At 42.8% G+C, this 20885-nt stretch overlaps 3 protein-coding genes across 8 annotated transcripts in view; 1 reads left to right on the top strand and 2 right to left on the bottom strand.

Annotated features, from left to right (window-relative positions):
• The first annotated feature begins 3229 nt into the window (after positions 1 to 3229).
• On the top strand, positions 3230 to 16839 carry Tardbp (TAR DNA binding protein). Of its 5 annotated transcripts, none has more exons than XR_007109998.1 (8): positions 3230 to 3386; positions 4339 to 4590; positions 7211 to 7374; positions 7882 to 8022; positions 9298 to 9468; positions 9816 to 9942; positions 10883 to 11022; positions 11756 to 11877. XR_007109998.1 is itself a non-coding variant. In XM_047562939.1 (8 exons), exons 2-7 carry the CDS (start codon positions 4353 to 4355, stop codon positions 12022 to 12024), a joined length of 861 nt encoding a protein of 286 aa, XP_047418895.1. In that variant the 5' UTR covers positions 3230 to 3386; positions 4339 to 4352; the 3' UTR covers positions 12025 to 12038; positions 12823 to 16839. The 5 variants fall into 5 exon arrangements, 4 of the variants coding, with proteins under 4 accessions (XP_047418895.1, XP_047418890.1, XP_047418879.1 ...); XM_047562939.1 differs by lacking the exons at positions 10883 to 11022; positions 11756 to 11877 and adding exons at positions 12005 to 12038; positions 12823 to 16839; XM_047562934.1 differs by having other exon boundaries at positions 9816 to 9933; positions 10883 to 11877.
• Positions 5950 to 6186, bottom strand: LOC124991982 (cyclin-dependent kinases regulatory subunit 2-like). The gene has a single exon (XM_047562964.1). It carries the CDS (start codon positions 6184 to 6186, stop codon positions 5950 to 5952), a length of 237 nt encoding a protein of 78 aa, XP_047418920.1.
• The window catches only part of Masp2 (MBL associated serine protease 2), a 12162-nt gene continuing 5833 nt past the window's right edge, over positions 14557 to 20885 (bottom strand). The window contains exons 6-10 of one of the 2 annotated variants that reach the window (XM_047562882.1): positions 20672 to 20790; positions 19109 to 19187; positions 17066 to 17200; positions 16492 to 16566; positions 14557 to 15330 (exon numbers count right to left, since the gene is read on the bottom strand). In XM_047562882.1, the coding sequence (XP_047418838.1) occupies positions 14567 to 15330; positions 16492 to 16566; positions 17066 to 17200; positions 19109 to 19187; positions 20672 to 20790 (1172 nt within the window). In that variant the 3' untranslated portion in view covers positions 14557 to 14566. Of the gene's footprint in view, positions 15331 to 16444; positions 16567 to 17065; positions 17201 to 19108; positions 19188 to 20671; positions 20791 to 20885 lie in introns of those variants that run through there. The other variant, XM_047562893.1, reaches the window with a different exon arrangement.

Genomic DNA, 20885 nt, shown 5'->3' with positions numbered 1-20885 from the left:
AAACAAAAAAAAACATGCCTTGATATTATTTTACCTTTCAAAAATGCTTGTGATAGACTGGGGGTGGTGGTGCACTCATGTAATCCCAGTGGCTCTGGAGGCTGAGGCAGGAGGATCTCAAGTTCAAAGCCAACCTCAGCAACTTAGCAAGCCCCTAAGCAACTTAGTGAGACCCTGTCTCAAAATAAAAAATAAAAAGGGCTGGGGAGGGCTGGGGTTGTAGCTCAGTGGTAAAATGCTTGCCTAGCATGTATGAGGCACTGGATTCAATTCTCAGCACCACATACAAACAAATAAAATAAGGGTCCATCAACAACTAAAAGTTAAAAAAAAAAAAAAGAGGCTGGGGATGTGACTCAGTGGTTAAGGGCCCCTGGGGCCTATCCCTTATAAAAAAATGCAGAAGAAATGATAGCATTGTGCTGGGGATATAGCAGGGATTTGAACAAACAAACACTCTACCAACTGAGCTATCTCCCCAGCCCCAAGTTGAAGTTTTTAAGGGTAAAAAAGAATGAGATCTGCCACTAACCCTCCCATGGATAAGTAAATATATAGAGAATCTTATACGTCCAGAGATAAAATGAGACAGAAAGCAAACAAGATCAAATATAATCAGTTGGTGAATCTGAATGAAGGATACACAGGACTTCTTTGAACTGTTTTTGCAGCTCTATATTTTAAATTATTTCAGGGTAAATAAATTTTAGAAGAACATTAGACCTAGACCAAATGGAGGGGTAGCTTCTTAATTTGGGCAGGACCTGAGAACACAAGGGATTTTTAAATAAATTATATCTTAAAAAAGTTACCTTTATTCATTTTTTTAAAAGATATTTGAAGATGAGTTTTTTAATTAATCATTTATTTAGAGCAGGGTCTCCTCGTGTTGACCAGACTGGCCTTTCCCTGTCACCCTTCTCCCTCAGCCTCCTAAGGAGCTGGGAGTACATGTGTGCACCAACACACCGGCTTGTTATCTTTATTTGGATGACTTATTACCTTGGCATTTCTTTTAGATTTTAGGAATGCACATGGAGCTCCCTCCTGTTTGCTTTGTGGAACTGACAGAGCTGGAGAATCTGGGGAGGTGCTGGAAGATGTGAAGGCATGTCCACTGACTGACCTGCACATAGGGGCCTGTACCCAGGCTTGCGGGTCTCTTTCCAGTGCCTTCTTTCCAATCAAGATTCCTTATCCCCAGGCTGGAAACCAGCTCCCCAGGGAGCTACTGGGGAACCCCTCAGCCCTCAGTAGATACTGGGTTTTACGCCTCCTGGTAGTGTTTCCCAATTATTGTCTCTTGGGCTCCCTACCTGTTCCCACCCCCACATGGATTATATCCAGGCAAAGACTGGCTGTCATTTCTGTTATGTACCTCTTGCAGAGTGCTGATCAGGTATAAAAGTTCAGTAAACCCTTTCAGATTCCTTCAAAAAAGGCTCAGAAGAGAGGAGGTGGGGATGAATAGATACTTTTGGCTCCCTAATAATCTGCATGCTTAATGTGTAAGGGGTAGAAACAAACAAGCAAATTAGGAGAAGTTGTGAAACACTACATTTCAAATCCCTTTTGACAATCAGTGCTGTGGCTTCAAGCTGAAACCACAGAAGAACTCAGACAGGAGTGGGAGGCTCTGTGGTCCAGCTTCCCTCTGGTCTCATTCTCTTCCTGGTTGAGTCATTTGCCTTCTTCGAGACCGTGCTTGCTGGTCTTTCCAACTTACCTGGGATCCTCTGGGGAGAAAGGACAGGCTTTGGGGCTCTCTTCCTGTGTAATCTCCCTTCACATCTGCACTCAGCGGGCCTTGTTCACTGGTAGCTGTCATCTAGAACTCCACAGCACTGCTTACACTAAATGCCCACTCTCAGTTTCTTCTTCTGCAAAATGGGACAATAAAACTGACTCTGCCTCAAAGTGGCTGGGTTGATGGAGACGATACAGTCCCCTGTGCTTTACCCAGTGCTTTGCAAGGTTAGTATCCAGCAAGGGCCATCTGTCCAGCCTCCTCCTGTGTGCAGGGCTACCCCCAGAAGTGGGTAAAGGTCACTCATTAAGTCTACCTCTGGTCTTTCCTCCCTCATTCATCCAAATCAGCTCAGGCAGTCCAGTTAATATGGGTAATAATATCATCAGATATCAGAGATAGATTTGCAAGACTTACTATTCAAACCCTAGGAGACCATAAGACACAGAAGGCAGACTGCCTGGGCTGCACTTTTTAGTACTCATGAGAGCTGGGTGGCAGGGAGTGACTTAATCTCTGTCCTATCTTACAAGGTTGCTGTCAGTATGTAATGAGTTAATTCATAAATGTAAGGTTCCTAGTCTGTATAAACCTTTGTCCTTGAATTTGACACATGTATAAACCAAGAAACTTAAAATGTTGCCTGTGGGGTTGGGGGTGTAGCTTAGTGGTAGATCAGGTGCTTTTTGTTCTTCAGGATCCTGGGTTCCTTCCCCGGGGGGAAGGAGGGATTGTTACCCCTTAAACTCTGGCCTTCATCAGTTGGAATTGAAATCACATGCTGACTTCAGATATGAGAAACAAAAGGTGTCTTTTTAAATAGATCAAATACAGCATTGTTAATATTAGAGGCTGGACGGGAACTTACTAGTTTTTTGTGCCTAAGGATTCAAATTCCAGGACTGCCACTCATTCCCTGGGTAACTTTACGGAAGATACTTAACCTCTGTGCCTCAGTTTCCTTCACCTGCAGGTGGACAGTATTAATAGTGTCCACCTCACAAGACAGTTGGGCAATTAAATACGTGAGCGCTCAGAGTACCTGGCACAGAGTAGCACTGTGATTGCTATTATTTGGAACAAAGTTATTGTTTACATTTGGACGATGGCTAGCGGAGAGAGGAGAGGACGCACCTGACAGGCTTTAGGAGGCGGGAACCTGGCCTCCGCCTCCGCCCAAAGTCTGCCAAGTCGGAAACCCGCGCCCCGCCCCGTCCCCGCCTGGCCCCGCGCCGCCCCGCCCTTCCTGGCTCCCACTGGCCTCGCGCACTTCCGGGGCCGGCGGTTGGCCGGGCGAAACCATCTGCTACGTTACGTAGGGGGAGTTAAAAGTCTGCGCGTCCTTATTTTTTCAATCTTTAACTTTTCGTGCCCAGGTGCTGGTCTTATTGTAGCCTTTAAAACCTCTCCTCATGCTCCGACTCCAAGCAGGGAACCCAACCAGCTGAGGAGGAGGTCGGGGCGTCTCGGCGCGTCGCCCTCCCCCTCTCGATCGGGAGCCGGTGGGAGAGGACGACGGCCGGCGGGGGGAGGAGGCGGCCCTAGCGCCATTTTGTGGGAACGTAGAGGTAGCTGGGCTGCTCTCGGATCCCTCGCTGCTTCAGTTTCCCTGTCGCGCTTCCTAGCAGCGGCCTAGCGGGTGAGTCGCGGCTTCTCACCGAGGACGCCCCGGGTGTCTCGCCTTCCGTAGTGGGGGCGACCTGAGGCGGACTCGGCGGCCCAGTAGGGGAGCCGCGGAGCCAGGCCTACCTCGCCCTGCCCGGGCGGGCTCGCGCGGCAGCGTCGTTAGGGCCTGGCGCGGGCGGCCGCGGGCGCCGGAGCGGGGACGCCGGGCCCGCGGCGCCGAGCAGCCGCAGGCGGAGGCTCGGCCTGGCCCCGGGGCCCGGCCCCCGCTTGTGCCTGCGGCACCTCGCGCCGCGGACGGTCGGTGCCCGCTCGGGCCTTGTGCCCCTGCGTCCCCGCCGGGGCCGCGCCGCGCCGCGAACTCCTCCCTCGGCCTGCACGCACTGGCTTCTGGGAGGCGGCGGCCCACTTCACCGAGGACCTGTCGCCGCTGTCCTTGCGGCTCAAGTTTGGAGACCCGCCCCAAATGAGGAACAGAGTGGGACTGTCCCCCTGTGCGCGTCTCCTGGCTCCCTGCCACCCCGTCCGGCCTCAGGGCTCGGCTCGTGCCCCGCTTTCTTAAGATCCATACACGCACATGCCTCGACCAAGTTAAAGTTCGTTCTTAAGTTACTTCTTTCACCGCTGTAATAAAGTAGCTACTTGTTTACTGTCTTTCTCTCACTTACTCCCGCCTTTGTAACCTGGATGCCACGTGGGGACTCTGTTACAGTTTCAGCACCCGCCGAGTGCTAAGCGCTTAGTAAATAGGTGTTGAATGAACTATCAAGGGAGGCATCAAAATTTAATAGGAAATCAACATCCTCGCCTTCCTCGCAGTTTTCAGGGATAATCAATATGTGTGAAAATTAAAACGGCAAGAATTTTTCTGGAAGTCAGAACAACGGGGTGATGTTAATCAGCTAACTATAAAGAGACAATTACTTTGATGGGACTGTTGGTCATTCATCTCTCTTTTTCCCTTTAAGAGAAGTAAGAAAAGATGTCTGAATATATTCGGGTAACAGAGGACGAGAATGATGAACCCATTGAAATACCATCAGAAGATGATGGGACAGTGCTGCTGTCCACAGTTACAGCCCAGTTTCCAGGGGCATGTGGGCTGCGCTACAGGAATCCAGTGACTCAATGTATGAGAGGTGTTCGTCTGGTAGAAGGAATTCTGCATGCCCCTGATGCTGGTTGGGGAAACCTGGTATATGTTGTCAACTATCCCAAAGGTGTGTTACTTTTTGGTTTTGCAATATTGCTGATGCTTAGTTGGGTTTGTATCTTATTCCTAGTGGTAGAGCATGGCTTCTTTTCATGGCAGAATGTCTCTTATAACCCAAGTATTTCCTCACACTTTATTATTGGATCAATTTGGAAGACCACAAGTCTAAATTAGTGCAAATTTGGAATTACAGAACATTTTTTCAAGAGAAAACCATGGGAGTGCTTGCCTTGGGCTGGGGATATAGCTCAGTTGGTAGAGTGCCTGCCTCGCAAGCACAAGGCCCTGGGTTCAATCCCCAGCACCAGGAAAAAAAAAAAAAAAAAAAAAAAAAGAGAGTGCTTGCCTTGCAAGCACAAGGCCCTGGGTTCACTCCCCAACACCGGAAAAAAAAAAAAAGAGAGAGAGAGAAAACTGTGTATTTAATCAATTATCTGAACAAGCATTGCCAGGTTAATGCCATACTTAGGAATTAATAATGATGTCTTGCACTGTTACCAATCTTGTAAATAGATTCTCCTGAAGTGCACCAGTATTTTGGTTTGATTATTGTCCTGTGGTCATCCATTCATTTATCTAATCTGACTTACTTTTTTTCCCCTTAAATGAACATCAATTGTAATCGTCCAGATCTTGAATTAGTGCAGTCCCGATTATAATTTTGAGGTTCTGGTCTTATTCTTGGGTTATCACTCACATTATAAATCTAAGAAAAGGAACCATGAGGATTAAGAATTATACCAGAAACGCTTAGTATGAACTTATGCTAGTTGATAGATCTGTGTGTTAGTTTTATTTTTAACTTAATATTGCAGACTGAGTGTCTTGGTGCACCCCAGTAGTCCATCTGCTCTGGAGGCTGAGGCAGGAGGATTACAAGTTCCAGTCCAGCGTTGGCAACTTAGCCAAACTCTGTCTCAAAATAAAAAAGACTGAGAATGTAGGTCATTGATAGAATGCCCCTGGGTTTAATCTCTGGTACCACACAGATGCACAAAAAATCACAATGTTGTAACAATATGCAAGATGTTGACTTATGTCTAAAAAAAAGTTTTATGGTACAAACTAAGTTTTTTGAGGAGGCTCTTTTTTTTTTTTTTTTAATGCAACATACAAACTTTAACAAAAGTAACAAGTAATGTCAAATAGGCACTTATATTAAGAGAAAAACTGACTAGAAGAAATTTTATCTTAAACACCTTATAATAACCTACTTGCAGTTGCATTTAATTGAGCTCTGTTGCTGTGAAGCATACAGCTCATGCACAGGTATGGATGAATGATTTGTACATTTTTCAAGTATTCACCTTATATACACATATACATTAAATTTGCAAAAGATTTAATTGATGATCCCAGATATACTTCATTTTTGTTGCTCTTTTGGAAGAGGTTGTCTAAAGAGAAGAATATGCGGTTCTGGCTCATGAATCATGTAATGAACCCAGCCTAGACTCTGTTGGACACCAAGTCTCCATTCTTCTTCAGACATTAGATGAGTTTTGGGTACTTGTTTGGAAAGTTCTCCGGGTAACATGGCATGCCGGTACTCATAATGCTTGTCAAAGTACTTGTCTGAGTAGTAGATCTGCTTGTGGGCCATACTGCAGGCGCCACTGCAGGCGCACAACAGGGCGGAAACCGAAGGAAGACTGCAAGAACAAGCAAAGCGGGACACACATCTGTTTCAAGCCAGGGCAACAACTCGACTCAGGAGGCTGTTTGTTGAACCAATGACTATAGATTTAATATGTATTCAAATTTATTTAAAGCCAGGCAAGGTGGTACATGCTTGTAATCCTACCTACTGGGGAGGCTGAGGTAGAGGACAACAAGTTCAAGGCCAACCTCAACAACTTAACGAGGCTCTAAGTAACTTGGCAAGACCCTGTCTCAAAATAAATAAAAAGAACTGGGGATGTGACTCAGTGTTAGAACATTTGCCTAGCATGTGTGAGGCTCTGAGTTTGTTCCCTACCACTGCCCCCAAAAGTCACTTAGTTCTCCCCTTCCTCATAACGTGAGGTTAGGTTAGGCTTTTGATAATAACCTCTAGTTTTCTTATTGTGAAATTAATGTGTATTGTTGAGAGTTTGGAAAAGACAAAAATTAAAATTGTCCTTAAATTCACATGTTGAGGTTAAAGTTACTAATTTTTTGGTATCTGACCTTTAAATATATAATAGACATTTCAGTAATTAAGTAATTAAGTAGCCACAAAGCCAAAATGAAGTTGAATTATTTTTTGTTTTATTGTACCGTTTGAGAGGGAAAACATTGATTACGGTCTTGAGATAGTACAAAACCAGAGTTGGGAATTCCTGAATGTGGCTTCATTATCTGTGAGAGCTGACATCACTCCTTGCCATCTTTTCAGTGTCTTGTTCTTAGAATATTCTTTGAGCCTCTTATTTCTAGACACAGGAGGTAGTGTGGGATTTTTTGTGTTTGTTTGTTTTAAATATTTTTAGCTGAAGATGGACCCAGTATCTCTATTTTTTTATGTGGTGGGTCTCCCATATGCTAGGCAAGCACTCTACCACTGAGCTACAACCCTAGCCCAGTAGTCTGTTTTTAAAGGAGAGCTAAATGAAGTTTTCTAAAGGGCTTCTGCTCATTTTGTTTAGATAACAAAAGGAAAATGGATGAGACAGATGCTTCATCAGCAGTGAAAGTGAAGAGAGCGGTCCAGAAAACATCTGACTTGATAGTACTAGGTCTCCCATGGAAAACAACCGAACAGGACCTCAAAGAGTATTTCAGTACCTTCGGAGAAGTTCTTATGGTGCAGGTAAAAGTTTACTTCATTTAGCAGTTTTCTTTACCAGTGAATGAGTACACACTGTACTTTCGTGGCACTGTCCCTTCATTTTTGATAGACAAAATTTTAATGTTTGTTAGAAAGTGTATATGCATAGGCATGCTGAAAAAGAAATTTGGCTTTATGCATGTATATTGCCTTTAATATTATAAAAATCAAGCTAAATCAAACTGAAAATTTCTGTTGGTGAAGACTTAAGGGAAGTAGATGACATTTGGTTTGTTCTTTATATAATGATAAGAAATATTCTACTTTTCCCATTTAATTAGTTAAGATTTGTAACCAAATCTAGTTTATATTTGCACTCATTCTAAAACAGTCTGTTAAATTCTGTGTGAGTTTTACCTGAAGATTAACTTGATTTAGGTTTTAATTATCTCTCATTTGATTGACACCATTCAAATTTTCTGTCAGGGAACTCTGATTTGAGGATGTGAGTATTGTGTTAGTAAAATAAATATCAATTGTCTTTTCTAGGTCAAGAAAGATATAAAAACTGGTCATTCAAAAGGATTTGGCTTTGTTCGTTTTACGGAATATGAAACCCAGGTGAAAGTAATGTCACAGCGACATATGATAGATGGACGATGGTGTGACTGTAAACTCCCCAATTCTAAGGTACTTCACTCTTTTTCCCCCCTCTACACTTTGGGAATTTTGCTGACCAACTTCCTTAGAAGACACTAAAATAGGCCAGGTGTGGTGGCACATGCCTGTAATCCTCAGGAGGCTGAGGCAGGAGGATCGAAATTCAAAGCCAGCCTCAGAAAAAGTGAGGTGCTAATAAGCAACTCAGTGAGACCCTGTCTCTAAATAAAATAGAAAATAGGGCTGGGGATGTGTCTCAGTGGTTGAGTGCCCCTGAGTTTAATCCCCAGTACCGCACCCCCCCCCCCCAAAAAAAAAAAAAAAGACACTAAAACATTTAAGTATACTTGGAAAAGGTCTTGGTGGAGCTAGGGATGGAGCATGTGCTTACCATACACGCAGGATGTCCTGGGTTCAGTCTTAGCACCACCACCACCCCCCAAAAAAAAAGAGGAGGAGGGGGTGGTGGTAGTGGCAGGGTGTGTTCTTAAATTGATCTTTTGCTGTGTTGAAGTCTTTGAACCTTAATGCATGCTGAATATTTTATGTTGCTTTGAATTATTTAATCTATTACTCTTCCAGCTAAAACTTTTATTTGGTTTGATTTTTTGTGGTGTTGGGCAATCAAACCCAAGGTCTTGAGCATGCTAGGCTAGGCTAGGCAAGTGCTCTGCCACTGAGCTAAATCCTACCCAGCCTAATCTTTATTTTATTCTTCCTTTTCTCTCGTTATTTGTCAAGTTTCGTGTATGTTCAAACATGAAGTCGATCAGACTATATTAATCCTGTTATAAAGGCCTAACTTGTTCTAAGCAAGCAAATAGAATTGCTTATTGAGAGCATCTTTGCCAGGACAGTCATCGATTGTCGTAAATCCAAGTATACTTTCATAATGTAAAATTTTATTCTTGCTGGTTGGGGTGGTGTACACCATTAGTCCCAGCAGCTCAGAAGGTTTAGGCAGGAGGATTGCAGGTTTGAAACCAACTGCAGCAACTTAGCAAGGCCCTAAACAACTTGGCAAGATCCGTCTCAAAAAATAAAAAAGGACTGGGGATATGACTTGGTGGTTAAGCACTCTTGGGTTCAATTCTGGTACAAAAAAAGAAGAAGAAGAAGAAAAAAAGACTTTATTCTTTGTTAAAGGCTTACAAGAGAAGTACTGATGCAGTAATTAGTATGGCTACCTTTTAATGATTTACCTGTTGTATGAGGCGGGAAGATTTTGTGACATCCCTACTGTGATGCTCTTCAAGCTGCTTATGAAATATTTCTGATGTTTTTCCTTCCTTGTGATTTTACCAGCAAAGCCCAGATGAGCCTTTGAGGAGCAGGAAGGTATTTGTTGGGCGTTGTACAGAAGACATGACTGCTGATGAGCTGCAGCAGTTCTTCTGTCAGTACGGAGAAGTGGTAGACGTCTTCATTCCCAAACCATTCAGGGCTTTTGCCTTTGTTACATTTGCAGATGACCAGGTATTTTTCTCTTCAATAATTTCTCCCAGCTAATTAGGCGGTTTTCCTTGGAACTTTTTTCATTCAGCTAACTGCTATGGGTTATGTAGGCCTAGATACTTAGAAAATGCCCTTTATGTATTTTTCAGCATGTGGTCTTCAGGAATGTTATGTGCCTTTTGAAAAAGCATCACTTTTATCTTTACTGAAACTAAAAGGATATGTTGAAGGTTTCAGTGAAATGAGCGTTTATTGCTTATTTTTCTTCCAGCTTAGATAAAATATGCTTAACATCTAGTTTTTATTGCTATTTTGGGGTATAAGTCAGTGGTTTAATATCCTTTGTTTACATCCTTTATTTCTTATAGGTGGCCCAGTCTCTTTGTGGAGAGGACTTGATCATTAAAGGAATCAGCGTGCATATATCCAATGCTGAACCTAAGCACAATAGCAATAGGCAGTTAGAAAGAAGTGGAAGATTTGGTGGTAATCCAGGTGGCTTTGGGAATCAGGGTGGGTTTGGTAACAGCAGAGGGGGTGGAGCTGGCTTGGGAAACAATCAGGGTAGTAACATGGGTGGAGGGATGAACTTTGGTGCTTTCAGTATTAATCCAGCAATGATGGCAGCAGCTCAGGCAGCACTGCAGAGCAGTTGGGGTATGATGGGCATGTTAGCCAGTCAGCAGAACCAGTCAGGCCCATCAGGTAATAACCAAAGTCAGGGCAACATGCAGAGAGAGCCAAATCAGGCTTTTGGGTCTGGAAATAATTCCTATAGCGGTTCTAATTCTGGTGCTGCAATTGGCTGGGGATCAGCATCAAATGCAGGGTCAGGCAGTGGTTTCAATGGAGGCTTTGGCTCAAGCATGGATTCTAAATCTTCTGGCTGGGGAATGTAGATGGTGGGTTATGGTTGGTTAGTATAGAACGGTGGGAATTCAAATTTTTCTAAACTCATGGTAAGTATATTGTAAAATACATATGTACTAAGAATTTTCAAAATTGGTTTGTTCAGTGTGGAGTATATTCAGCAGTATTTTTGACATTTTGCTTTAGAAAAGAGGAAGAGCTAAAGGAATTTTATAAGTTTTGTTACATAAAGGGTTGAAATACTGAGTGGCTGAAAGTGAATTGCTGTTTGCCTGATTGGTAAACCAACACACTACAATTGATATCAAAAGGTCTCTCCTGTAATGTTTTATCCCTGAACTTGTTAAGTGAATTCTTTGCATGTTCAAAGTGGAAACCATTGATTAGAACTACATTCTTTTCTCTTTTTTATTTTGAACCCCACCATATGAATTTTTTCCTTAGGAAAATCTCCTTTTGGGAGATGATGGTGTCACAGTGTTCGGTTCTTTCGGTTTTGCTTTTTAACACTTGTCTCCTCTCATATACAAAAGTACAATATGAAGCCTTCATTTAATCTCTGCAGTTCATCTCATTTCAAATGTTTATGGAAGAAGCACTTCATTGAAAGTAGTGCTGTAAATATTCTGCCATAGGAATACTTCTGTCTACATGCTTTCTCATTCAAGAATTCGTCATCACGCTGCACAGGCTGCGTCTTTGACGGTGGGTGTCCCATTTTTATCCGCTACTCTTTATTTCATGGAGTCGTATCAACGCTATGAACGCAAGGCTGTGATTTGGAACCAGAAGGCTGTTTGAACTTTTGAAACCTTGTGTGGGATTGATGGTGGTGCCGAGGCATGAAAGGCTAGTATGAGCGAGGAAAGGAGAGAGCGCGTGCAGAGACTTGGTGGTGCATAATGGATATTTTTTAACTTGGCGAGATGTGTCTCTCAATCCTGTGGCTTTGGTGAGAGAGTGTGCAGAGAGCAATGATAGCAAATAATGTACGAATGTTTTTTGCATTCAAAGGACATCCACATCTGTTGGAAGACTTTAAGTGAGTTTTGTTCTTAGATAACCCACGTTAGTTGAATGTGTTAAGTGAAATGATACTTGTACTTCCCCTGCCCCTTTGTCAACTGCTGTGAATGCTGTATGGTGTGTGTTCTCCTCTGTCACTGATATGTAAGTGTGGTAACGTGAACTGAAGCTGATGGGTTGAGAACATGGACTGAGCTTGTGGTGTGCTTTGCAGGAGTACTTGGAAGCAGAGTTCACCAGTGAGCTCAGGTGTCTCAAAGAAGGGTGGAAGTTCTAATGTCTGTTAGCTACCCATAAGAATGCTGTTTGCTGCAGTTCTGTGTCCTGTGCTTGGATGCTTTTTATAAGAGTTGTCAATGTTGGAAATTCTTAAATAAAACTGATTTAAATAATATGTGTCTTTGTTTTGCAGCCCTGAATGCAAAGAATTCATAGCAGTTAATTCCCCTTTTTTGACCCTTTTGAGATGGAACTTTCATAAAGTTTCTTGGCAGTAGTTTATTTTGCTTCAAATAAACTTATTTGAAAAGTTGTCTCAAGTCAAATGGATTCATCACCTGTCATGCATTGACACCTGATACCCAGACTTAATTGCTATTTGTTCTTGCATTGTCCAAAGTGAAAAGTTTTTCTTTTTCTTTTTCTTTTTTTTTTAAACTAGTTTTTAATAAGTCTGGGTGACCGCACCTAAAATGGTAAGCAGTACCCTCCAGCTTTTTCTTAGTGCCTCTGTGCATTTGGGTGATGTTCTATTTACATGGCCTGTAAAAATCTCCATTGGGAAATAATGCCTTCTAAAAATATTCTTATTTGGGAGAGTGCAAAACAACATTATTTTCAAATGCTTTGTAGCAAAGCCTATCAATTGAAAAGAAGGGACTATCAGTACCTTTCTATTTGGGATTTGAAAAGTGGAATTAATTGCAATAGGGATAAAATAGAAGAAACCACAAATTACCTTGTGCCTGAAATCCATTAAGAAGCCTGATAGCTTTAAGAACCAGTAGGGTGGGTTGTCTGTCTGTGGAAGTGTTAAGTGAAGTGGGCTTTGCCCTCCAAGGGAGGGAAGTATAATAATGTTGAATAAACTCGCTTACAGAACTCAGATTAGACTCTCACAATGCATTGTTAAGAATGTAAAAGCAATAATATATATTGATTCTTTATTGTACTTTCTATGTAAATGCTAATCCTGTGAGAACTAAGGAGCTCGTTTTCTAATTGGAAGAATGTGACAGTTTTTGTGTTGGTAGTTTACCTAATGCCCTTACCTACTTAGATTACCATAAATAGGTTTGTCATTTTGCAAGTTGAGTGTTTTAAACATTTATAAATGAAGTCATCCTTTAGACTTGTGATTGCCACATTGTTTTGTTATGCAGTTTCCTCTGTAAAGGGATCTTGAGTTGTTTTAATTTTTTTCTGCATCTGAATCTGCATGATTTCCAAACCCTGTACCATCTGAATTTTGCATTTTAGCACTTGCACTATTACTCAGCAGCAGTAACATGGTAACACTTAAAATGGTATTCGGGGACCTCCAAAGACTAAACTGACAAGCCTTCAAGGAGCCCAGGGGTAAGTTAACCTATCGATGGCATGGTTTTAATACCTTATTTACACTTGTTAAAGCTAGTTGCTGATCATAGAAGGCTTTCAATGTTGAGTAGCCTTTTATATAACATGTTTATGCTACTACATAGTGGGTAGTTATTCTACCCTTAAAAAAATTAAAGTTTAGAAGTACTAAACTTGGCAAAGATTTGTTTTTAAAAGTCTTATTTGGTCATCTAAATGCATTCATTCTAAATTTTTTTGAACCACAGTTGAATAAAAATTTTTATTGTCACCACAGTTTAGTGTCTGGAGTCTTACTGGAAAAACATGATTTCTTTTTCCTATGTGACAAAGATGTTGGAAAGTTACCTTTAAAAAGTGATTCTCAAGAAATACCATTTATATATGCATAAGAGAAATTAGGCCAAAACTCAGAGTGAATTTTTCATATAATGTTAACCAACTAGACTGCAAAACTTAAATGTTTACTATTAAAATTTTTAGGGAGGTAGTCTGGGGATGTAACTCGGGGACAGAGCACTTGCCTTGCATACATGAAGCTCTGGGTTCAACCCCCAGTACCGTAAAATAAATATATAAATAAAATTTTTTAGGGAGGAATTGCCAACTAAAATCAAATGAAAATTTTAAGATTAAATCAGCGCCTATATTTCCATAATAGGAACAGTAGGAAGTTAACTACAGAGTAATTCAGTTGCAGGTGATAATTAGAGTTTTTATTGTTGCACACGGGAGAGGAGAGTAGCTCTCAATTGTACAATAGAGTTGTCTACTCAGCTGTGGTAGAATTTGTCTCTTGTTTAGCTTATCTGCCTGAGTATTTTGTGTTCAGTTAAGGAAAAATCCTTCCATGTTTATGTATAATATGACCACCTGTTTCGGGTACATTTCATTTTGTGGAAAATACTAGATTTGGTTTAAACAGTATGCTGAAGTTGAACATTATTTAGGTTATTTCCAATTGCTAGGAACATCCTTATAGATAAGTTGAACTCTCAGCACTGGAATTCACTATGTCAAAGATTATGCATACTTTTAGGGCTTTTGGCATGTATTACCATTTGGCTTTTAGATTGTATCATCTCTGACACAGTGAAATAGTACCATTTCATGTCCCTTTTGTCTGAACGTGTGATAAATGAAAAATTGGTTCTCACTGTTTTGTGGTGTTAGTTTTTAACGTGGCAGTCAGTTAATATCTGAGCTAGAGTATCAATGTTTCAATTTATCTACCTGGAAAAAAAAATGGTTTTTCAAAGTTGCTCCCCTGAACAAATACTGGTATCATACATAAAGCACCCTTTGAGATCAGTAAGAACAAGTGGAAAAACAGAGAACATGGACAAGCAATTTGCAGAAATGCAAACAACCAGTATGAACAGGTGGACTTTGTAAGTAAGTAAATTCATCTTAAGCAATGAGTTATAGTGGGGTGGTGAAGGTGATGGTTTATGTCCCCTTGAATCAACAAGTAAGGGTGAGCGGCATTACACTGGAAAATGGGTTGATACCCATGATGGTCTCACCTGGAGTTTGTTGGGGTTTTTTGTGTGTGTGGAGTGACAACTGCTATGTCACATTACCGCTAAGATGTTTTACAGGGTACTTCTAAAAATGACACATTTACTGATTGAAGACGTGCAAATTAAAAATTATTAATTATGTTCTCAATCCAGGGAATATAGTTAATGACTTTCGTATACACCCCATACTGACCTGCTTCCCCACAATTTATGGAACCCCAAGACACTAATCCCCCTACAAACCAAGTCTCTGTCTTGTTGTCTAGAAATACTAGTGCCCCTCCACTGTCACCTCTGCAGCTGTCCTTGCCTCCGGTTTCTAAGCCAGCACAAAGCATGTTGTCAGTTATCCTTCCCCCTGGATAGCGCTGCTTTTCATAGGCAGCCGTACATTTTTGATGGTCAACAATTGGTAAGTCAACAAACATTAGATTTCTAGCAAGAAAGCCCCTTTGGGTTAATCCCCATCCAGATACAGTTCCAGTGTCATTTGTCCTCATCAAAAATTCAGCTTCTTTTCTTGGCAGACAAATAGGCATGATGTTGCTATTGATTACAACTTTGTTCTTCAATTTAATCAGTGCTATATCATTGTCGAAACCGGCATCATGAGTGTAACCTTCATGTATAAAAACAGCCTCGGCCCAGGCTTGTGTGTAGTGAGGTGATAGTCTCTTAAGGACGCCCATTCGAATGTCCAGGGAAGATGCCTCTTCTCTTTGCATATACACAGCGTGAGCAGCTGTTAGAATCCAGTTGTCATTTAAAAGTGCACCTGCTGCTGTAGTTTGACCTAGTAGCAGAACTTGCCAGGGAAAATCACCAGGCTGTGCACTTTGCCCTCCGTATATACGACCTCTTGTAGTCCGGGCTGATCGTCCACACACTGGGGAAGAAGCAAAGAAGAGAACCTTTGTAGAAATCCAGTGGGGCTTTCCCCCCCGCCAAGTTTTTACCACTTTGGTGGTGTGTGTGTTGAGTGTCAGCCAAAAATTAGGTCCCACGTATAGGGGTGTTCTCTTACATAGGTGTATAGACTTTCTAAATTTGCACAGTTCAAAGTTCTAATAAATACTTTTGGTATTTCTTAGTTCCTCAGGAAATGTGAGTGAAAAATTTCAGAAATAAAATGTTTTACTAAAAGAATTTGGTCTATAAGATTTGGGGAGCTGTGTGCAGTGCACACGCCTGTAATCCCAGCAGCTCAGAAGACTGAGACAGGAAGATCAAGTTTGAGATTAGCCTGGGCATCTTAGCCCCTGTTTCAAAAAAATAAGGGCAATGCAGCTCAGTGGTAGAGCACCCCAGGTTCCATCCCCAGTACTAGCCAGGACCCTTCAGGTTCAGAAATTATTATTTGTGGTCTGGTTCATTCTTCCAAACACTGAATCTTACTGTGTTTTTATTGCAGACTAATTATGCTCATTAATGTAGCATATATGTTTCCTATTATGGCAGTAAGCTTGTATTAGAACTTAACAAATGGTGTGTCAGCCAAGTGTAGGTTTTAAAAATCTAAGCCAAATAACAGGGGTAATGAATATATTACTACCTTTCAGATTTTTTTTTTAAATCATTCTCAACTATTATTGTTAGAGCCAATTCTGGTAAAAATAATTTTTAAGCACTATTAAAAGGCAAATTGCATTAATGTTTAAAAACGTAGATGTCATCGAAAGCAATTGCTTAGGGAAATAATGAAGTTATTAGCTTTGGGTTTTAATAGCATTTTCACAGAGAAGAAAAGTAACAGAAGAACTCGTGTTTATAAATGTATAAATGGTTCAAGATAATTTTTAAAATCATTTAATTTTTTATGCTTGCTTAGTTATAAGGTCAAAAATAATCAGATGACTGATGCAGTCAGCACCACACAAACTCTATGTGGGAAGGGGCTAATGAGAACATATTATTTGGAAATACTAACTTGGTCTGAGAGCCAGGGGCTGAAGTTCCCTTTCTGCCTACCACAGCTAAGCTCTGCTTGTCTCCCGCCCAGCTCTCTTTCCCGCCAGTCATGAGTCTCTTGTGTAAATGTGTCCATTACCGGGCTCACAGGCTGGGAGTGATTTTTCTCCTTTGGAGCTCGTCCAGAATCCATCAGCCTCACACACATATTTACCTGCAAATCATTGGAAAAGCAAAAATGTTTAACTGCATGTATAAGTTGGTTGTCATTTGCTTGAATACCCCCTTGAAAAATGTTGATTCTTGAGCATCCGTGGGAGATAGAGGTGTCTGACTAACCATTTTACATGATTTCATAAATAGGAGGTCTCTGCATTACCATGTTTGCTTGCAAAGTGGAAACCTTTTAGATGTGTAACTTGAATATGTATCAAGATCTCAAGTGCTTAATGATAAGGTTTTTGACTTGTCAAATTAAACCATTTGGAATATATTGTGTGTTTGTAGTAGTCATTTACTAGATAAGATCTGTTTTCAGATTCTCGCAAATTGACATTAAAGTCACTTTAGCTGCAACATTTCACTTAGCAGTAGGAGAAGTGCCTTTTAATCTTTTGTCTTCCTTAGCCCAAAATGTTGGTTAAAGTTCATTTCCAGACCATGAGAGCCTAAGTTCTAAATATCGCCACCCCAACTTTGCATATCTTGCTTACCATCGTTCCTCTTCATCATATAGAAGGTCTCAGTGCAGTGGTACTGAATGGCAGCTCTGTAGGTGGTCACTTCAGGACCTGTGAGGTGCTCCACTCGACCGTTGGGCAGGTCCTCAGGAGGGCCACAGTCCACCACTGGTGAGGAAATATGGGGCAGGGGGTTGGGAGTAGGCTTAGTGGCAGGGCACTTATTTGACATATGCAAAGCTGAAGTTCCTTCTCCAGAACCCCAAAATAAGTGGAAAGGTCTGAAGACCACTGGCATCCAATTTATAAGGTGGGCCGGTCATGTGCAGTAGTAATGAGACCACATGCATTTCCCCCTTTGTGGTGGTTAGGAACTTCATCTCTAGAAGTGGCAAGAATTGCTTTATTGTGACCTCCAAGCATGGCTCATGTCCTGTTCCTAACCAGATGGCTGGGCCAGGATGAGGAGCAGGGGCGGGGTGCCTCCCCTAGAAGAGCTACTGGGAGTTCCTTAGCTCATGGCACAAGGACTGGCTGGGCAGCGCGCAGGCCTGTGATCCCAGTGGCTGGCTACTAAGAAGGGTTGCAAACTGGCAAGGCCTAAGCCACTGAGCAAGACCACGTCCAACAAGCGAAAACGCTGTGGGGTATGGCCCAGTGGTAGAGTACTCCTGGGTTCGACCCCTGGCACAAGAGGAGGGAAGCAGCAGGCCTGACTCAACAGGAAGGGGATGAACCCAGCGCCTTCTCGTGGTCCTTTCCAGACAGATCTTGGACGAACTGAAGTTCAAGCAGAACAGTTGCTGGGTGTCATCATTTCATCCCTTGAGTGTGGACCAGAATTCACGGTGGTTAGGGCATTACTTAGGTGTGAGATCTAGCCAGTTGTAGTATGAATGTGATGAAGTGGTTTTGGTCTGGAAGTCATGGTTCTCTCCACAATGGACACCGGGAGCAGCCAGCGAGTCTGTTGTGGATATTAAAACTGCACTTGAAGCACCAGCAGCCGCGTAGCCTGGGCCTGACTCGGTGCCAGGTTCTCCACCTTCCTCTTTCACATCACCACAGCTCTTGGCAGGGCCATTCTGCTGAGCTGTAGATGGGAAATGGGACTGGCGTTTTGCCACCTGTGCACCTCCAGAAGTGGCAGGACCAGGGTCCAAGCCCAGATCTGACTCCACACTCCTCAGTACCAGCTCCTCTCTACTGTTTTCTCATCGGTGGGGATGTCAGTTTATAAAAAGAAAAAAGATTAATTTGTTCTATGAAAACCTTTGTAAAAATACACAAAACAGGTGCAGATTGTTAACTACACCTGTGAAAAGCAAAACTGGCAACCGATGGGATAAAGTAAAAGCTCTGCTGTGGCTGGGAGTGTCACGGCCACGGAGTGTCCCAGCCCAGAGGGAGTGGAGTGAAGGAGTGGGAATGGAGCCCCCGCCCAATTTCTTTTTCTTTTTTCCTTTTTTGGCTAGTGCTGGGGATGAACTCAGCTTCATGGGTACCTGGCAAGTGTGCTATCACTGAGCTACATCCCCAGTCCACCCCCAAACTCGGTGGTAGTTTGGGGTTTCTTTTTCAACTTACACATATGTACTTTTACAGTTGAAGAAATACTATGTGATTTTTACGATTCTTCAAGTAATTTACATGATTCTGAGTCTACAAAATGGTAATGTGCACCATTACGCTAGTTTGTGAGTGCGTATGTGTGTATGAGCTTATGTGTGTACCGGGGACACCATTGCCCCGACCAGCACGTGGCAGCACATGCCTGTTCACACAGGTGGGACGTGTGTGATTGGAGACACCAGAACAATGGCAATTGTGCTCTCCCTGGGTGAGGCGGTGGGTGTCAAAGTCGCTGTGTGTGCATATAATATGTGCACAGAGCACACTTGTACTTGTCCCTGGAAACCTCGTGCTGTTGGAGCCTCTAAGTGCAGACTGAGAAGGAGAAGCAAGTTTGAAATAGAAGCCCTGATACGTGGCACCACCGTTGGTGGGGAGGAGCAGAGAAGCGACAGAAGCAGTAAGGTAGCAGCAGGTGAGGGAGTTGTCACCACACGGCCGTACTGCTGCACTCTGGCATCGGTTGGTCCCAAGATCCATCTCTCTGACAGACTGCAGTGAAGGATTTCAGGGGCAAAGCACCCTAGAGAGAAATTCAGACAGTAATTTCCTTGTTCACACCGTTGAGTCACTGAGAGCGAGCCTCCCACAGCGTTGCTATTTCAGTGCTTCACGCCAGGGAGGTGGCGGCACGTGCTGCCCAAAGCTCTGCTGGGGTAGGTCACCTGTTGCCTATCTCAACTTTAAACACACCTTGGAATTTCATGGGTCAAGTGTTGACCACAGCGGTGATTTATGATGCTTTTTGCTTTCCATAGTAATCCCAAAACACATGGGACCTCAAAGTTCACCCTTTATATAAAGTGTGTGGTCAAAGTTTGGGAAGGGCTGGCATGATGGACATGGAGCCCCTGCATCTGTGTGTCTTTCTGACCTGAGGTCATTACGTCTCCAGAGGAAGGCTGCATATTGTCAGGAGCTTTGCATATAATCAGCTTTCCCCACCAGTGTGATTTACAAGGAAAACGTTTGACTTACTGAAATAGTTTTCCAAAACCAAACATTAAAATGAAAGGGGATGGCACACGCCTATCATCCCAGCTACTTGGGGCAGGAAGATCACAGGTTGGAGGCCAGCCTCAGGAACTTAGCGAGACGCTGTCTCAAAAAACATAAAAGGGCTGGGAACATGGTTCAGTGACAAAGTGCCTCTGGTTCAATCCCTAGTTCGCCCCCCGCCCCCGGCACACGCACCAGAGGATGGCGTTGGCAGAAGCGCTCTGCTTCAGAGAACCTCAAGACGTTTGTTTTGTTCTTATTTGCAAAACAACCAGTTTGTAGTCAAGGAATCGTAGGGAAGAGTTTGCAAGGTGGGGTTGTTTTTTGGTTTTGACCCTCCACAGGACCGGGTTGCAGAGCCAGCTATCATTTCAATGTTATTACTTTTTACCACTGGGATCCAGTGACAATTTTGAAGAACATAAAGAGGATGTGGTAATCTCTTACCTGTGCCCCTAAAGCAACACGCTAAGCATTTTTTAAAATTATACTCCCTCTCCCTTAACAGTGATCGCTATTTATAACTTTGCAGAACACACTCTTTCCCAGCACCGGCTAATTTTTTTGTGGGCCCAGAAGTTGTTTCATGGGAAGGTCATCCTGACCAAAGGGAGGACATTAATTTCGCACAAGGTGTTCCTGCAGAGCTCGCCAGCCAGGCTGGTGAGCGCCTCTTTCTGTTGGTACAGCCACTTTCTAAAGAGCTGCCTCAGCGAGCAATCCGAAGTCCCCCTTCTACTCTGCAGCTCTCCCAGGTAGCCTGTGGGAGGCCCGGGTTCCATCCCTCCCCCAAAAGGAATGCAAAAATAAATACTTTTAAAGAAGGCAGGATTCCCAAGAATAAAATCTCCGTAGCCATCCCGCTGTCTGCATGAACCTCTGTTTTTCCCCGTTGAAGCACAAGGAAGCTGCCCACCCACTCCTGCGCTCTCCCCATTTTCTTTTCACGCATCAGCTCACGCCCATGTGTGTGCGTGTCACCAGGATTGTGGTTTTGGAGTAACTCACTTGCAGAAGCTCATAGCCGGTCTCACAGAAGACTGAGATGCTGTCTTTGAGGATGTACTTGGTTTGCACAGGTGAAATGTGACCATTAGGTGGTGCCATCGGATCAGGACATGGCTGTGCTGTGCAGAGGAAACCGAGCTTGTGGGTTTGATGTGGTCAGTAGTGGCCAAGTCTGACTTTGAAGTTCTTGATGGACAAAGCAAACGCTTATTAT

The sequence above is a fragment of the Sciurus carolinensis genome, chromosome 1 (genome assembly GCF_902686445.1).
Source record: "Sciurus carolinensis chromosome 1, mSciCar1.2, whole genome shotgun sequence".
Taxonomy (NCBI): Eukaryota; Metazoa; Chordata; class Mammalia; order Rodentia; family Sciuridae; genus Sciurus; species Sciurus carolinensis.
Note: the sequence above shows the minus strand (reverse complement) of the source record. Positions and strands in the feature narration are given on the sequence as shown.